The sequence below is a fragment of the Lemur catta genome, chromosome 6 (assembly GCF_020740605.2).
Source record: "Lemur catta isolate mLemCat1 chromosome 6, mLemCat1.pri, whole genome shotgun sequence".
NCBI lineage: Eukaryota > Metazoa > Chordata > Mammalia > Primates > Lemuridae > Lemur > Lemur catta.
In genome coordinates this window covers 44,073,937-44,089,997 of record NC_059133.1, presented here as the reverse complement: position 1 = coordinate 44,089,997, position 16,061 = coordinate 44,073,937, and the positions used below count along the sequence as shown (strand labels likewise).

At 41.0% G+C, this 16,061-nt stretch overlaps 1 protein-coding gene across 4 annotated transcripts in view; it reads right to left on the bottom strand.

The window, feature by feature from the left end:
• Positions 1 to 259: 259 nt before the first annotated feature.
• CPM (carboxypeptidase M) overlaps positions 260 to 16,061 on the bottom strand; it is a 68,785-nt gene continuing 52,983 nt past the window's right edge. For all 4 annotated transcript variants that reach the window (XM_045553398.1, XM_045553396.1, XM_045553399.1 and 1 more), the window contains 6 exons: positions 14,126 to 14,298; positions 12,282 to 12,466; positions 11,248 to 11,418; positions 7,938 to 8,090; positions 5,492 to 5,640; positions 260 to 4,123 (listed from right to left, as the gene is read on the bottom strand). In XM_045553398.1, the coding sequence (XP_045409354.1) occupies positions 3,881 to 4,123; positions 5,492 to 5,640; positions 7,938 to 8,090; positions 11,248 to 11,418; positions 12,282 to 12,466; positions 14,126 to 14,298 (1,074 nt within the window). In that variant the 3' untranslated portion in view covers positions 260 to 3,880. The remainder of the gene's footprint in view (positions 4,124 to 5,491; positions 5,641 to 7,937; positions 8,091 to 11,247; positions 11,419 to 12,281; positions 12,467 to 14,125; positions 14,299 to 16,061) is intronic.

Sequence of the window (16,061 nt, the reverse complement as noted above, 5' to 3'; positions counted from 1 at the left end):
TCCATGGCACAGACTGCTCTATGATACAAATTAATTTGGAATATATTACATATAATATAAATAACATATAGCATATATAAAATGTTATAAAGGCACTATCTGGACTTTGAAGAGTTGTTGCAATATTGCCTCATAAAAGGTCATTAAATTTGATCTTCTCTAGGCTTTATTTGGTGGCAATCAGTTCTCTCTAGTGGACTTTGTTACACTTGTGTAAGTATTATTTTCAAGGTAATATAATAGAAAGAAACAGCATTCATTATTTTATGAATAATTAGTTCTTTATTAAGAATCAGAAATATTCTAAATTTACTAAACTAAGAGGTAGTTGTGGCCCCTCCCCAATAAACTTTACAGTCTTTGCCAACTTGTGCATTTTAATAAATTCTTAATTATAGTACAAAAGAAAGTCACCGAGAAAACTTGTAAAATCAGCTATGAAACATCTATAAAAGGCTGTGGAGTAGTTCATATGCTAAAGTAGTTCATATGATAAAATGGTCTGTGAGCAATACAAGTATAATATCTGCTTATTAGTTGGCATAACATAAAGTCTGTAACAAACCCAAACTTCTATTTTAGGTACAGTATTGTCAACATTTGGTGCTCCTTAGCCAACCTGGTCATCATTATTTTCTCCCCTTTTCCCATCTAAAGTCATGAGGAAAATATAAAGTATCTGTCATAAAATAAACATCAACTGTATTATTATCATATAGAGTAAAACAACCAAACTTCTCAATAAGCAACTTATCCTGTTGTAATAAGACAATGTGCTATGCTTATTTTTTCTGGATTTCCTAGGAAAATATATTTCCAACCCAGTACCAGACATTTTTACTTTCTAAACATAGCGCTAACCCATACCATTTTTAGAAACAGATCACAAAGACAAATTTGCTTTTCGAACAAAACACAACATTGATTTCTTAGAAGGACTTTCAAAAATGTTGAGAAGAGGCTTTTATCATTTCTGATACATCCAATAGTTCAAGTCCGAATGTGATAAGCACCAAAATCAACACTGACACTTGCCTGCAGGGACTTAACATTTTTCTAAAATATTCCCCACTATTTATATTCATTCATGTTAACATTTACCAAAATTTGAACAGGTACATGAGAAAAAGCTATAATACTTTATGAAAATTTCCTTAAATATTAGATGATCGTTCTAGCTAACCATTGTTTCAGTTTTCAGGTCAATTCTGTTTATATCTGAGGCAACCGATTTGGTCTTTAATAAGGTGTATTATACTACCTTCCAAACATTTATCAACCTGAGTGTTAACTATCGTCCCTCCACTGGGACAAGCACCAAAAATGGTACCAAAAATGTGACAGATCCTACCACTGTTTCTAACAGTTACAGAATCACTGATGAGCAGGGATCTTCATTTTACAGACAAGGAAACTGAATGTGTGGTGGATCAGAACCTAGGGCTCCTGCCTTCTAATTATCATTTGAAAACTTTTATTATGTTGGTGTCTTTCTAAAAGGAACTATGCCCAAACTTGGAGCCCCAGGAGCATATGACCACCAGTCTCAGAGGGTGGGCAGCAGTAGGAAAGGTGGTAGGCAGGGAGGTTTGGGGACCCGGTCTGACCACAGTCAGAATGCTATGGTTGTGTTTTGTTTAGTCTTTAAATGATTTTAAGTTTGATTCTGATACAAATGCCTGATTTTAAAAACATTATTTCAATAAGAAATTTACATTCAGGCTCATGAACCAATTCAGATTTTAGTTCCTGTCCCTTCAAAAACTGCTATCCTAAAGGAAAAGTTAGCATGCCCAGTTGAAAAAATTGTTTGGGGGATGATGGCAAATCAAGTTTAGTTTTATATGCTTTCATTTGTAACATACCAAAATCATTTTCTGCAATATTATATTAATATTAATACATACTTTCAAATCTACACTAAAGTACTGCTTATTTAAATAAAAATGATCAAGATATTCAGGTTATTACCAGATTTTATAAGTGGTTTAAAAAAAGACTACAAATTCTGTTTATATTAACATGTATGATTTTTTACATGTAGAATAAGCTTGGCACAGAAAGGCCTCCTAAATGCCTATATTTTTACTCATTCCTTTATGGTTCTCAAGCACTCACCACGTACAAGCCCAGTATGGTTTTATTTCTGGATCCTTTGAACTTTCCATTTAAAGTAAGAACCAAGGCAATTCACTTTCCGTGAGTGATACACAGCACTTAGAAATCTGCCAGCTGGAGTTGCTATTGTTTTTTTCTGTTTAATGACTACCCCACCCTGACCTTATTTCTTACATGTAATGTTTTAAGATAGGGTAACTCTCATAGCGGAGAACTTGAAAACTCTTAGTACTTCAAATTGAGTACTAATGGCAAAACTTTTGTTTTCTGATTAAAAAAAAAAAGGTAGTTTGTAGTGCTGTTAATAGGTAACATAATACCTTTACCACCAACCTTAGGATAAATTCAAGGTCGAGTAAAAGCAATGTATGTGGAACTTTTTCTTGATTACGTACATGAAAACACTCTTCTGTCAGTGTTACTAACGAGCTGAAGATTGCCAAAGCATAAGGCCTAGTTTCATAAAATGACTCAAAGCCCTAGACAGTTTCTGGTAGGGACTAGGAGTAACAGGTTTCGGGAACCCTTTGTTCATTCATTCATTCAGTACCTACTATGTTCTAGGTTCTGAGGATATAAAAATGAAATTTTTCAAACAAATTAACAGCTCTTGGCCTTAAAGGGCTCATGCTCTACTAGAGAAGGCACACATGGAAGTAGAAGATCACAGCACAGGGTTGTAAATCCAATAATAGCGATAACCAGTTTACTGTGGGGAGCAAAGAGAAAGGGCCCCTAACTCCACAATGCCGGGGAGGAGTGGAATGGAATTGAATGGGACAATGGTCGGCCACGGCCTCCTAGTGGAGTTGATTCCAGCACTGAGTGTTAAAAGGCATGAAAAAGGAAATGTAGTGAGTCAGGATGGCATTCCAGATACAGGGGACACAAACAGCATGTTATTTGTTGATGAACTATTAATACAAGCAGTTGCTGATTTTTGCTGCACCCCTTCCCCAGGGCTGGGTGGAGGATGGACTTGAAGAGGTGAAGGCTTAGGAGCAAGAGGCCGAGAAACCTGTTGCAGCGGCGCAGGGGAGACATGAGGGCACCCGTGGGCGTGTAACATGAGTTACACCTGTGGCGGTCGTCAGCGTAACAGAGGACTGTGGCAGCCAGGTGCAGACAGGCAGGGTCGGGGCTCTGGAGGGAGAGAGACTGACTTGATTGACCTGTTGCTTTGGGACTCTGCAGACACATCCCATCAGGCGCTTATTTTCTTGGGCCACCGAGACAGGGTTTCCTATTTTCTATCAGAACATTTACACAACTATTCCCAGTCCTATGATCATTTCTCCCCTTGCGGAGAACTAATCATATATGGCACTTACTTACTATCTCTCCACATGCAGCATGCATGGCAAGGTCCTGTACATAGTAGGTGATCAATAAATGTTCATCTTTATTGCTTATATTCATCTGGCTCTCTGTATACAAAATTAGCTCATTTTTTCCTTGCAGGAACTTCGTTTTTGATTCTCAGGTTTAACTTCTTAAAAATTCGAAGGTACTTCAAGATTAAGTGTAAATAAGCAGTACTTGCTAGGTAGGTATCTTCCGTTCATCATCAAGACTGAATCATTCCTTTCATTATCACCACGTGTCATGTATTGCAGGATTTGGAAACATCCATTTCTCTTCTTCGGGGAGACCACGGAGTTTATCCAGCGGAGGTCCCACTAGAGGGAGTTAGGGCTGCAGTAACCTGGCGTGAGTAATCCCTGATTCCAGGAGGTGACGGGGTTGAGTTTCACATTTTACTTTATTTGAAAAATATGTGCAAAAGAGTCACTAAAAATAAGAACAAACTAGGCTTTGTTGCCACTGAGTGGCTTGGCAAATTTCTGTATAGAGGAATCATTGGGCATGAAAGATTTGATACTTGGATAGAATCCAATTGCCCTTGGAATGGAAGTTGAATATCCTTTTTAAGAGCACTGAAGTTCTGGGATTTCTCTGGAATAACCACCTTTGTGAGGTGTGGATCATGTCCAGGAACTGTAACCTGAGAAGAAACAAGAAACAATTGCATGAGTGATTTCAGCTGTTTCGTGGTGCCGGCTCTGAAGACACTGATATCCACCACTAAAACGCAGCCTTTGTGCAAAGCTTGTCACAATCTGCCAGGCCTCCTGGGCTAGTACCGGATTTGGTCCTGATCACTGGGTTACCCAATGCCTGTCGATAGAGACCATTGTTGTTAATGTTGTTGCCAAGAATTACAACATGAAGTAAAGATGGAGACAGGTATCTTGTCTGGGGATGGAAGTCAGGAGGAGGAGGCAGCAGAATGATCCTGCCACCAGCATTTTTCATGGAGTGCAAAGGTAAAGCGTTAGCTGTTTCCCTTTGTCCCATGTCTGTGCTTAATATCCTCCCTGCATATTCAAAGATTATTTATAAGTAGAATTATTTCCTCAATTTACTCCATTTTCTTTGCTGATTTAAGTGTACAAGTCTATTGTTTCCTTTAAAAGCTTTGATTTTACCTAGTTTTGTTCATATGAGTTGGAATCTTCAGCTACATTTGGTTTTTTGGTGGTAGAAATGATCAGGAAAAATAAGACAAATGCTAAACTAACTATAGGTGATGTCCATTGAGAAATGCTTTCCTTGTACATGGTGGGGAGGGAGAAGGATGCGGGAGTAACATTGACATTACCATTCACTGGTGTGTGTTTTAGCCGTTCATTTCAGCTTCTTACCTTCAAATCCCATCCCTGGCCTAACACCTATGGTCAACACCACTGTGGTCGTCTAACTAATGGTAAATGAACAATTCATAATTTTATTCCATAAAGGTTGGCTTATTTATGGGACTGCATAAAAATAATTTAAATTCAGTACATGGAAAACTCTTTTTTTCCCCATAGAATGGAAACATCACAGTAAATAGAAGAAAAAGAAAGGGCCTTGTAGGCAAAGATTCACAGTGAGTTGAGATTTTTCAAGCCATCTTCTCAGTAGGAGTGGAAGTTCCCAATAAGAGGATTAGCAATTGACAAGCCCTCCTGCCAGGCACTAAGGGGAAAAGTCATGGAGCTTGACACTGTTTTCATTTAGGATCTTACAGAATCTACCTAATGGTAATATGGCAGTACAGTTTGGTGATTGAGTGAACAACTCAGAAATGACAGCAATGGATCTTAGATTGTCATCTGTGTTCTCTCACTTTGATAATACATGCTATTAATAAAATATTCAACAACAAACAAATTTCAGCTGTAAATCAGATTAGTAGCTTGCCTGTATTTTAAGTTACATCAAAAATAAGTTTACTTTCCCTTCTCTAACATTTTGTTAACTGAAAACAGTAATAAATATTGGGCATATGTTTCTTAAATATATACAATAACTAGTGTTACATACTTACATTTATTATATAGGACCCAGGCAAGAGAAGGAGATAATACTCTCCAAATTTGTTGGTTCTATAGGGGCAGATATGTTTTCTGTCTTGGACTTCTACAATTACATTGGGCAAAGGATTTCCATTCTGATCAAAAACTTGACCCTTTACACCTGTAAGATGAAAAGAAAATTAAATATAAATACCTCATTTTATGGCATATGAAAAAGATTCTTGTATATATTTAAGACTAGCTTGTGCAACATAGCAAGACCCTGTCTTTACAAAAAATTTAAAAATTAGCCGGGCATGGTGGTGCATGAATGTAGTCCTAGCTACTTGGGGGGCTGAGGTGGGGGATTGCTTGAGCCCAGGAGTTGGAGGCTGTAGTGAACTGTGATCACACCACTGTACTCTAGGCTGGGCAACAGAGTGAGACCCTATCTCCAAAAAAATAATAATTTCCTTAAACCACCGCAATACCAATAAAGGGGTGCTTGATCCCATCATCCACAAACAAAATACTCTTTGGCTCCTATGGGGCACTAATAGGAAAAGAACCTTTCTATTAAGTAATAATAACCTCACTGTATCTGTATTTTGAAATATGGTTTCATTATTAAACCGTATCATGCCTTTGTCTTAGACCACAAGGGGGCAGGGTTGATGTGCTAATATACGTGTGTGTGTGTGTGTGTGTGTGTGTGCACGCGCACATGTTAATATATATATTTTTAAGTGAGTCATTTACATCTGATTGCAGAGACAAGAAGATAGATTAATATTCTTTATGAAACCTAGTGTAAGTGGACTTGTAAGCCCTCCAAATTAATAATAATAATAATTATGCTGCAATTTATCTGTTATTTATCAGTTCACAAAGCTCCTTCACTGGCACCTCTTCTATCAACACGATACTTCAAAGCCCACCTTAATTCAGGGCTTGCAAATTAACCTTTACAGCTAGAATGAATTTCTGAAAATAGCAGTGCAGCTACATAAAGCATATTTTACATCCAGTTGCACTCCCAAGTGATACCGATGAAGGATGAATTTCAAAATGAACAGGCAGAGTAACCCACTAAGGACCAACACGAGTAGAAACAGAATAGAAAGGTTACACCAATACGTCATACCTCACGAGGAAAATCTAATGGAGAATGAAATACCAGATACTAAGCAAGAGAGGAGACAAAACAAAGTCTGATGCCATAATGAGAAACGAGAAAGACCCAAAAATAAGTTTATAAACTTTATCAAGATGCTGGTGAAAAAGAAAGTTGACATTTAAAAATATCCCCTATCAACCTACTCCATGAATGATGCAGCCCTGTGAGTTTACCAATCATCTCGTGTACTTCTGCTCAGGCCGGGGGACGCAGATGGGGGATACAGGCACAAAAGGGGGCAGAGGCCTCCGAGTAGCCCAGGGAGGGTCCCAGTTATCTCCATACTCAGCCTCTGGCCCTGTGCTTCCCTCTCTCATCCTTCTCCATCTCCTTTTTAGCAGGTGGAAAGCTTTAGTTTGAATCATGCAGAAATTCCAGAAATGATGCCATTATGCAGTAGGCCCATGCAGCAAACACACACGCGTGCACGCGCGCGCACACACACACACAGTTAATAAACGTGACCTGCGGGGGATTCCTTCGTCATCACAGGTGGTGTGTTTCTCTAGTGCAATGGTTTCCAGGCGTAGTGCCTGGGCCAGCAGCATCGGCAGCACCTGGGAAGATGCTAACAACTCAAGACCCACTAAATCAGAAATTCTGGGCTGGGGCAATCTGTTTTATTTATTTTATTTTATTTTATTTATTTTATTTTATTTTTTGTTTTTTGCTGGGGCAGTCTTTTAACAAGCCCTCCAGTGACTGTGCTGCATGTGTTTGAGAGCTACCACTCTTTTGCCACATTCAGTTTACCCCTCTGTGGTAAGAAAGGCAGCCTTCAGAAAACAGGCTGAGAAGATTCCTAGCGCCAGGACATTTGGTAGAGTTCAAAGGTGTGAGAGGCTGAAGCCAATGGTGTTAGGTTACCACCCTATTCTGGAAAAAATGCAAAATGGTATGTCCAGTGTTCCCAGGCTCTTGGACACATGGCGAGGGACAAGTAAACACGGCAGTTTTCTAAATGGGAAATGATGTAACACAGTATAGCATCCTGTTTTCCTAATCTTTTGTCAGATTTCCAGATCATTCAACTTGTAAAATTAGGGATATTCTGGATTTGTACATCCCCATGTTAAAGTAACACGCATTGCACTTTCCCTTCTGCGAACAGATGGGCACTGCCTTTCTCACACACTGCAGATATTCACGCAGAGACAGTTCTTAACCATCAGTTCCGGCACCGAAAATGAGGCTGTGCCTAGAAAACATAAACAGCAGCTTGCATTTGCTCAACCCAGAGTTCTGGCCAAGTGCTGTATTTTGTGTTATTAACAAGGAATTAATAAGAAAACCTTACAAACCTAGGTGCACCTGTTTCATATATTCAATGAGTGAGGCTTTGTTACTATTCCAAAAAGATGGAAGCTTCTCCTCACGAGGGTATTTGCAGCATGACAGCTCCAATGTGATTTCAAAACACTGGGCCCAGACGTAGTTGTAATCTTGCATTCCACCTAAACACAAGCATATTTAATTTTTGTTAAGGTCTAAAATTGGAGCGGAGCCAAGTATCACATACCTTGGGGACAAGTGAATCAGACAGTTGCAGGGAAAGTACACGTAAACAGGAAAAGATGAATCTGACATACTAGCGTGTAAAATCGGGGCTCAACATTTTACTACCCAGGCATGACCGGGCAATGCTAAATAGTCCCATATGCATAACTGGGTCAGAGCTGACTGAAGTTTAACTGTGCATCAAAGTTAAGTGAGGGGTGAGGGAAGGCACCTTTTTTATTTGTATTTTTTGAAATCCTACATTACAGAAAGTATGCTTTAAATTACATTTCTTCTTTAAATTGCATTTTAAATGGCTATAAGCTAGAATAAGATTCCTTTAAAACATTTCTACAAACCATTTATAAATATACTTATTATGTAAAGCTAATTTTTCACTAATTTGGAGGACTAATAATGGCCAGCATTTACTGAGTGTTCACTATTGCTAAGGTACTATTCCAAGTGATTTGTCTCAACTCATTGAATCCTGACAGCAAGTATTATTCCTGCTTTACAGATGAGGAAATGTGATCACAGATGTTTTGTGGGGTTTTTTTGGTTTTTGTTTGTTTGTTTGTTTGTTTGTTTTTTGAGACAGAGTCTCACTCTGTTGCCCCGGCTAGAGTGCCGTGGCATCAGCCCAGCTCACAGCAACCTCAAACTCCTGGGCTCAAGCGATCTTCCTGCCTCAGCCTCCCAAGCAGCTGAGACTACAGGTGCACAGCACCATGCCTGGCTAATTTTTTCTATTTTTTTAGTAGAGACGGGGTCTCACTCTTGCTGAGGCTGGTCTCGAACTCCTGACCTCAAGCAATCCTCCCACCTCAGCCTTCCAGAGTGCTAGGATTACAGGCGTGAGCCACCATGCCCCGCCTGTGATCACAGATGTTAAGAAACGTGCCCAGGGATTCCAGCTAGTGCGTGGTGGAGACTGGCACAAGCCCCTGTGCTCTCACCTATCACACCAAAGGGCTCCTGGGCCCAAAAGAAGGGTGGCTGCTGACTCTCGGGGGTAGAGGCCCAGCCCCTCGTGGCTTCTGGGGTTGCCACGGCTCAGGCTTGCTTTCCAGTTCTTATCTCTGGACCTCCACTTTCAATAATCATTGCATATTTTCTAAAATGCAAAACTTTTCATATTTTAATATCTCTGAATTGGGATGTGTCTTAAAGTTTATGGCTGGAAAATATCATGTTTTTAGTTTAACTGAAAACTCTTTTTTTGGCGATATGTGGTGTGTTGCAATCAATAGCTTCCTGGATTTGATGAAATACATTAACTTCTAAGGAAGTAGTTTCTGACAGATTTTAATTTGTTACACTTGATATCTGCCCAAGAAAATATGTATTCTCAATTCCATGAGGGTATTTAGGAAGTACTGAAGAATAAAACAATATTAATGCTAAGAAAATGGTCAAATTATCATATCAAAATATTATTTAAATATTAAGTAATCACTATGTAGGCCCGGATTCCAACCAGGAAGAATTTCTCTGTCCCTTTTCCTTTACTTACCATATAGGTTTTGTATTTCTCTCTGACCTCATCTTCACCAAAAAAATGGAAGGAAAAGGAAGAGAGAAAAGAAAACAAAGCCTGTGGCTGGATAAATATGTCTCAGGTGGAAAGAATGAAAGTGGCAGGCTGGGCGCGGTGGCTCCTGCCTGTAATCCCAGCACTCTGGGAGGCCGAGGCAGGAGGATTGCTTGAAGTCAGGAGTTCGAGACCAGCCTGAGCAAGAGTGAGACCCCGTCTCTACTAAAAAAGAAAAAATTAGCTAGGCGTGGTGGCATGCTCCTGCAGTCCCAGCTACTCGGGAGGCTGAGGCAGGAGGATCCCTTGAGCCCAGGAGTTTGAGGCTGCAATGACCTATGATGATGCCACTGTACTCTAGGCAGGGTGACAGAGTGAGACTCTGCCTCAAAAAGAAAAAAAAAAAAGAACTTAAGTGGCAAAACAGGTGTGCATTATGGATCCCTGGCAAAGTCACCAGGATTGAGGATGCCAAGCGTGGAGAGTGTACGCAGTTCTGGAAGGCCAGTCGGGCCTAGAAACAAAACATCCTGGCTGGGCCAAACACTGTGCTCTAGGCTCCTCAAGGCAGCTGGCTATGCCTGCTTTTTGTCTGAGAAGAATACACAGCTCACACACAGGCACACTTGGGAACAATTCCCAGCAGCAACTCTTTCTAGCTAATTTCCTACACATCTGGATTTGTCTTGAAAGTTACAGACAGTGAGCATAAGGACAGTTCTGCCACTGGGCAGAAGGGGCCCTTTCCTAGCTTAGAAGAGTGGAGAGCAGGGACTATGCTGGAGCCCTAAGTGCGGGTCTGGGGCTGTGTCTTGGCCAAACAGAGGGAGGTTTGGGAAGCTGCGGTGTCCGGCTATATCTGCTGCCTCTCAATGGTGGTCTATGTTGATTTACATTACCTGCAAAACTGGCAGAGAGCTGCCCAGGCACAAAAGTACTATATCAACTTGTGCAAGATTACTTGACAGCTTGCGCATCCAAAGTGATGACGGGGGACGGTGCCTTTGGAAGTGGCCTGCATGCAGAAATGCAGCCTGCAGCCTGCTCTTGGCAGGGTCAGGCTCACCAGGCTGGAAGGGAATGCTTTCCACTGGGCGACGGAAATGCAGTTCCAGCCCACTGTCTCCCCTCTTGCCCTTCTGTCCTAGGTGCCTCTGCCCCTGAGCATCTGTTTATAGTATTCCTTCTGATAATCTCTCTCCTTCCATGCTCCCCATTGTTAAAGCAACACATGACTGTAGTTATTTACATGTCTTTCTCCTCTATTAAACTTGAGGGTAAGGTCTCAAGTTTAATAGAGGTTTCTGTGTCTCATTCATCTTTCTTGGCATGGTTCCTGGCTCATAGTAGGCAGATGCTGAATAAGCATTCGAATGAATGAAGGAGGCCCTTGGCAGCGAGGAACATGTCTGAGCATTTCTCAAACTATCAGTCACCTCCTCTGCTCTTGTGATACTGGCTGATGGAGACACAAATGAAGAGACTGCATTGTGCCTAAAGATCTTTTGACAGCCACTGGGTCAATTGGCACCTCTGGGCGAAGGCAATAAGGAGAATGGAAGAAATGAAGAGAAACTCACCTTGGAGTGGATACCAAAAGTATCCATTTATAACACCATTAGGAAAGTTCATTTTATTTTTACACTGATCTCCTTTTTTCATGTTGATGTTTCTTGAGGCGTAGGTATATGCGAGGTATTGAAAAACATCATCATCAGGAGTTAAGCTTCGGGAGAATAATGCCCCAGTGGCTGCATTTGAAAAACAAGCCAAGACCTTTCAACTGACGTTGGAGTGAGAGGAAACATAAATACCATATTAGCAAATACATAATCACATTGCACCAAATGCTCTCATGTCCCTGGAGAGAAATCCTCTACCTATTTCCATGAATGCTTTCTCTTCTTTCTACTTTTTAATGATAATACAAGGTGGTAGTTCACAAAATAAGTCAGATACGTGTTGAATATGCTTTATCCAAAATGCTTGGGACCAGAAGTGTTTCAGATTTAGGATTTTTTTTTTCAGATTTTGGAATATTTGCATTATACTTACCGGTTGAGCATCCCTAATCCAAAAATCCAAAATCCGAAATGGTCCAATGAGCATTTCCTTTGAGTGTCATGTCAGTGCTCAAAAAGTTTTGGATTTTCAAGCCTTTCAGACTTTGGATTTTCAGATTAGGAATGCTCAACCTGTACATACCCAAACTGCTCCTAAATCAGCTTAAAAATTAAATATCCTCCTAGTCACTCTTGCTAATTTCTGGAGGTTGGTGAACTTTCCTTAGGTATTGCAGGGATTAAATGGAGCCACTGTAATATTTTAAGTCCTTGGTACAGACCTCATCCCACAGAGTTCTAAGAGGAGCCGGCAATTATTGTTCATACAATTAGCAAAGACAGGTGAGTTGTTCTAGCTTTATTTTCTTTTGGCCATGTTGCCTCCTGTGACATAATCTAAATCCGATTTCACTGTTTCACTGGGACAAGTCAAGCTGTGTGCCGTCAGTTTGGCCACACTGCCCATCTACTGTTTAAGAATCACAGGTAGGACAGCTCAGGGTTGGGAACATGAGGCTCTTTCCGCCCCTGCCTGGGCTGCGCTCGCTCACCTTCAACACCGTTATCAAACGGGTAACTGGCCACGAGGGCACCGCCGTGCAGGTTTGCAGAGAGGACAAATGTCTCCGTTTTCAGCCACTTCATGACGGCCACAGTTTCAGGCTGCCTTGAGACATTATTAAATTCAAAAGCATCGGGGAAATTTCTATTCAGGTCATAGTTGTTATAATTTTCCCTTTAAAAGAAAGAATTTTTTAGGGTTATTGTTGGTGTGTGAGGGAGTGAATTCGCACACCATACAGACCTTTGGTTTGGGCTCCAGGTGTTTTCCCAAATGTGAGTACAGGTGTGGAGCATGGTTGCCTTGGTGGCCTCCTGTGAACCACCCCTAGCGTTCACACCCTATGTCGTCCCCTCCCATGTGACTTGCTCTCCCTGATGAGACATTAGTTATTATGACGCAAGCAGAGGTTTGATAAGTGTTTGCATTCGGGGACTTTGCTCTTAGAATACTCTCTTTTAGAACCCCAAGCCCCCAGTGGTAGCCACAGGGAGAGGCCACATGGAGAAATGACGAACCCAGGTGGCAGCCAGAGCTGAGACTCCAGACACAAGGCCCAGGCTAGTCGTCTCAGACAGACCCGAGCTGAGGCCCCCGGAAGTGTGGCATAGAGTTTAGCCATCCCTGCTCTGCCCGGCCCAAATTCTTGACTTACAGAATCGACAGTCAATAAAAAGCCTGTTGTTTTAAGTCACCAAATTTTGGGGTGGTTTGTTACATAGCAACTGGTAACAGAAACAACAGTAAACACACTACTTCATACAAACATATTTCTGAAAAGTGGAATGGCCTTGTTTAAATATGCTAGAAAAACTTAACATTGGGGAGAACCAAGGGGTTAGATTTCATTTATTTATTTTTGGCAAAGAAAACAAATTTATAAATTGTACACATTATAAATGTATAGTAGACATTTGAGAAATTCTAAACTTCCCAAGGCAGCTTGAAACAAAATAAACTGTTTAAAATCATAACTACTTCAAGACTCGTTCTTTTTTGTGGTTAGTTCTTGGACTACTGGCTTAATCATCAACTAGAGGTTATCGAGGGCCCAGGTACCATGGTAGCACTGGGGACTTAACACCGATGGACGATGGGACGCAAGGGACAGAGTTACTGCCCACAGGTAGCTTGCAGTTTAGTGGGGAGAGAGACATTAAATAAGAAATTAGGTATTAAAAATCGTGCTAGGAAGGTAAAGTGCCAGGGAATGTGAGAGTACACTGGGGACCTAGTATATGATGGGGGGGGGAAGGGGTCCTTGAGGAAACACTACCTAGGCAGTGGGAGGGAGTGGGAAGCGGCCCGTGCACCTGGAGTTCCAGGAGGTGAAGGCAGCCGGAGGGGCTGCAGCAGGGGCAGGGCTCGTGAGTGGCAAGCGAAGACTGAGAGGTGAGGCGGGTACAGGAGCCAAGCAGCCTTATTCAGGATTTTCCATTCCAGCCCCCAAGCCACGGGCAGCCCCGAGGATCAACTCATCAGCAACATGACACAGGCTCTGAGGTCTTGCACTATTACGTAACTCCTCTTGCTGGGGCCAAGAGGAGCCTTTGTGCTGTTTTGTTTTTATTTTATTTACTTACTATTTTAGAGACAGGGTCTCACTCTTGTTACTCAGGCTGCAGTGCAGTGGTGTGATCATAGCTCGCTGCAGCCTTGAACTCCTGGGCTTAACAATGATCCTCCCGCTACAGCCTCCTGAGGAGCTGGGCCTACCGCTGCGTGCCACCACACCTGGCTGAGCTTTTTATTTTTGGTAGTGACAGGTCTCGCTCTATCGCCCAGGCTAGAGTTGTTTTGTTTTTGAATAAAGATAGATCAGCCCATCTTTACCTTCCATTACTGTAATAACAGTCAGGCTTTTTGACAGCTTCGAATCCATCTGGGTTCATGGAAGGCATGATGTGGATCCGGGTACTGTCGATCAGATTTGTGATTTCAGGGTCTTTTCCGTCACTGGTCACGAGATAGTCGATCAGATGCAGCAGCAGTTCCCGCCCGACAGTCTGCATGTGTTCAAGAGAAAAGGGGAGTTATCAGGGCAGAGGCGATATGGAAATTCCCCAACAGGGGCCTCTGCACATGACATTTTAGACCCCAACTAGTTTTTTCTTTTTTGAGACAGAGTCTCGCTCTGTTGCCTGGGCTAGAGTGCCGTGGCGTCAGCCTAGCTCACAGCAACCTCAAACTCCTGGGCTCAAGCAATCCTACTGCCTCAGCCTCCCGAGTAGCTGGGACTACAGGCATGCGCCACCATACCTGGCTAATTTTTATTTTATATATATTTTTTTAGCTGTCCAAATCATTTCTTTCTATTTTTAGTAGAGACGGGGGTCTCACTCTTGCTCAGGCTGGTCTCGAACTCCTGACCTCAAGCGATCCTCCCGCCTCGGCCTCCTGGAGTGCTAGGATTACAGGCGTGAGCCACCGCGCCCCGCCCCCAACTAGTTTTTAAGGCCACTGCTTCTCAAGTACACAGATACCCTGGCAAGTGGCAATCATGGGGTGTGCTGAAAATTATCCCTCAGTAAAAGTTAAAGTACCAAACTTGAATTTGAAATTTGAAATGAAATTAAAATTTGAAATGTGTCACAGAAACAGTTAAAGTGTCCATTTGTAAATACTCTTTGAAGAATGGATTAGTGCGAAGTAAAGGTTCTTCTTATTACAATGTTTTTCACTTGTTTGCCTTCCAAAATATTAATGCTTTCTAGAGAAAGAGGTGGAGCTACAGAGAGGGCATGAGAACTGGTATCTCCATGAGAACGCATGGTGGGTATGAAAGCCATTATGTATGTCTTGGTGGGTAACGGATGGAGAACCATTGCACTGGAGATTTTAATAATGAAGAAAAATACAAGTTTGTAGTAAGCATAATTTAAATAGATTTCTGACTTCCATATTCCGCTCTTTCCAAATTCTCCTATTTCCAAGTTCTTCTATTGTACATTTGTGGAAATTTTTGTCATATTTGTGTATTTCTGAGTGCCACATTCTCCTGTTTTTGAAATTTTAGTCATTTGCCCATGATCCTCACAATTTTTTTCCATATCTGCATATTATCCATAGGATGTTTTTTACTTTATATTTTCTTTAAATGAGTTCACTTTTTACCTACATTAAAAATGAATCTTTGTATCATTACCACTTTGCTAGATACATATTTCTAATACACAATAAGTAAAAGCAGGGCTATTAAAATTTTAAAAACTATCATACCCATCTAAAATTATCTTATGTATAAGATACATTCCCAATCCAGGGACTGGGAAACTGAGGGACTGGGAAACTGAAGGCCTGAGAGAGATCTTGTTTTATAATCCCCAAGAGAGAGATTTACTATTTTTCTTATTTTATAAAAAGGTAAGTCACATTTCAGCCTTAAAGGATGATTTGGTTAGACTATATCCAGTTCTTCTGCAATGCTGGGTTGGAGGAATCTGCTTCAGTTTCCCAGTCCCTCAGTTTCCCAGTCCCTGGATTGGGAATGTATCTTATACATAAGATAATTTTAGATGGGTATGATAGTTTTTAAAATTTTAATAGTCCTGCTTTTACTTATTGTGTATTAGAAATATGTATCTAGCAAAGTGGTAATGATACAAAGATTCATTTTTAATGTAGGTAAAAAGTGAACTCATTTAAAGAAAATATAAAGTAAAAAACATCCTATGGATAATATGCAGATATGGAAAAAAATTGTGAGGATCATGGGCAAATGACTAAAATGGTGAACCAGATGTTGTTCAGGGCTTAGTAAATGGGAAAT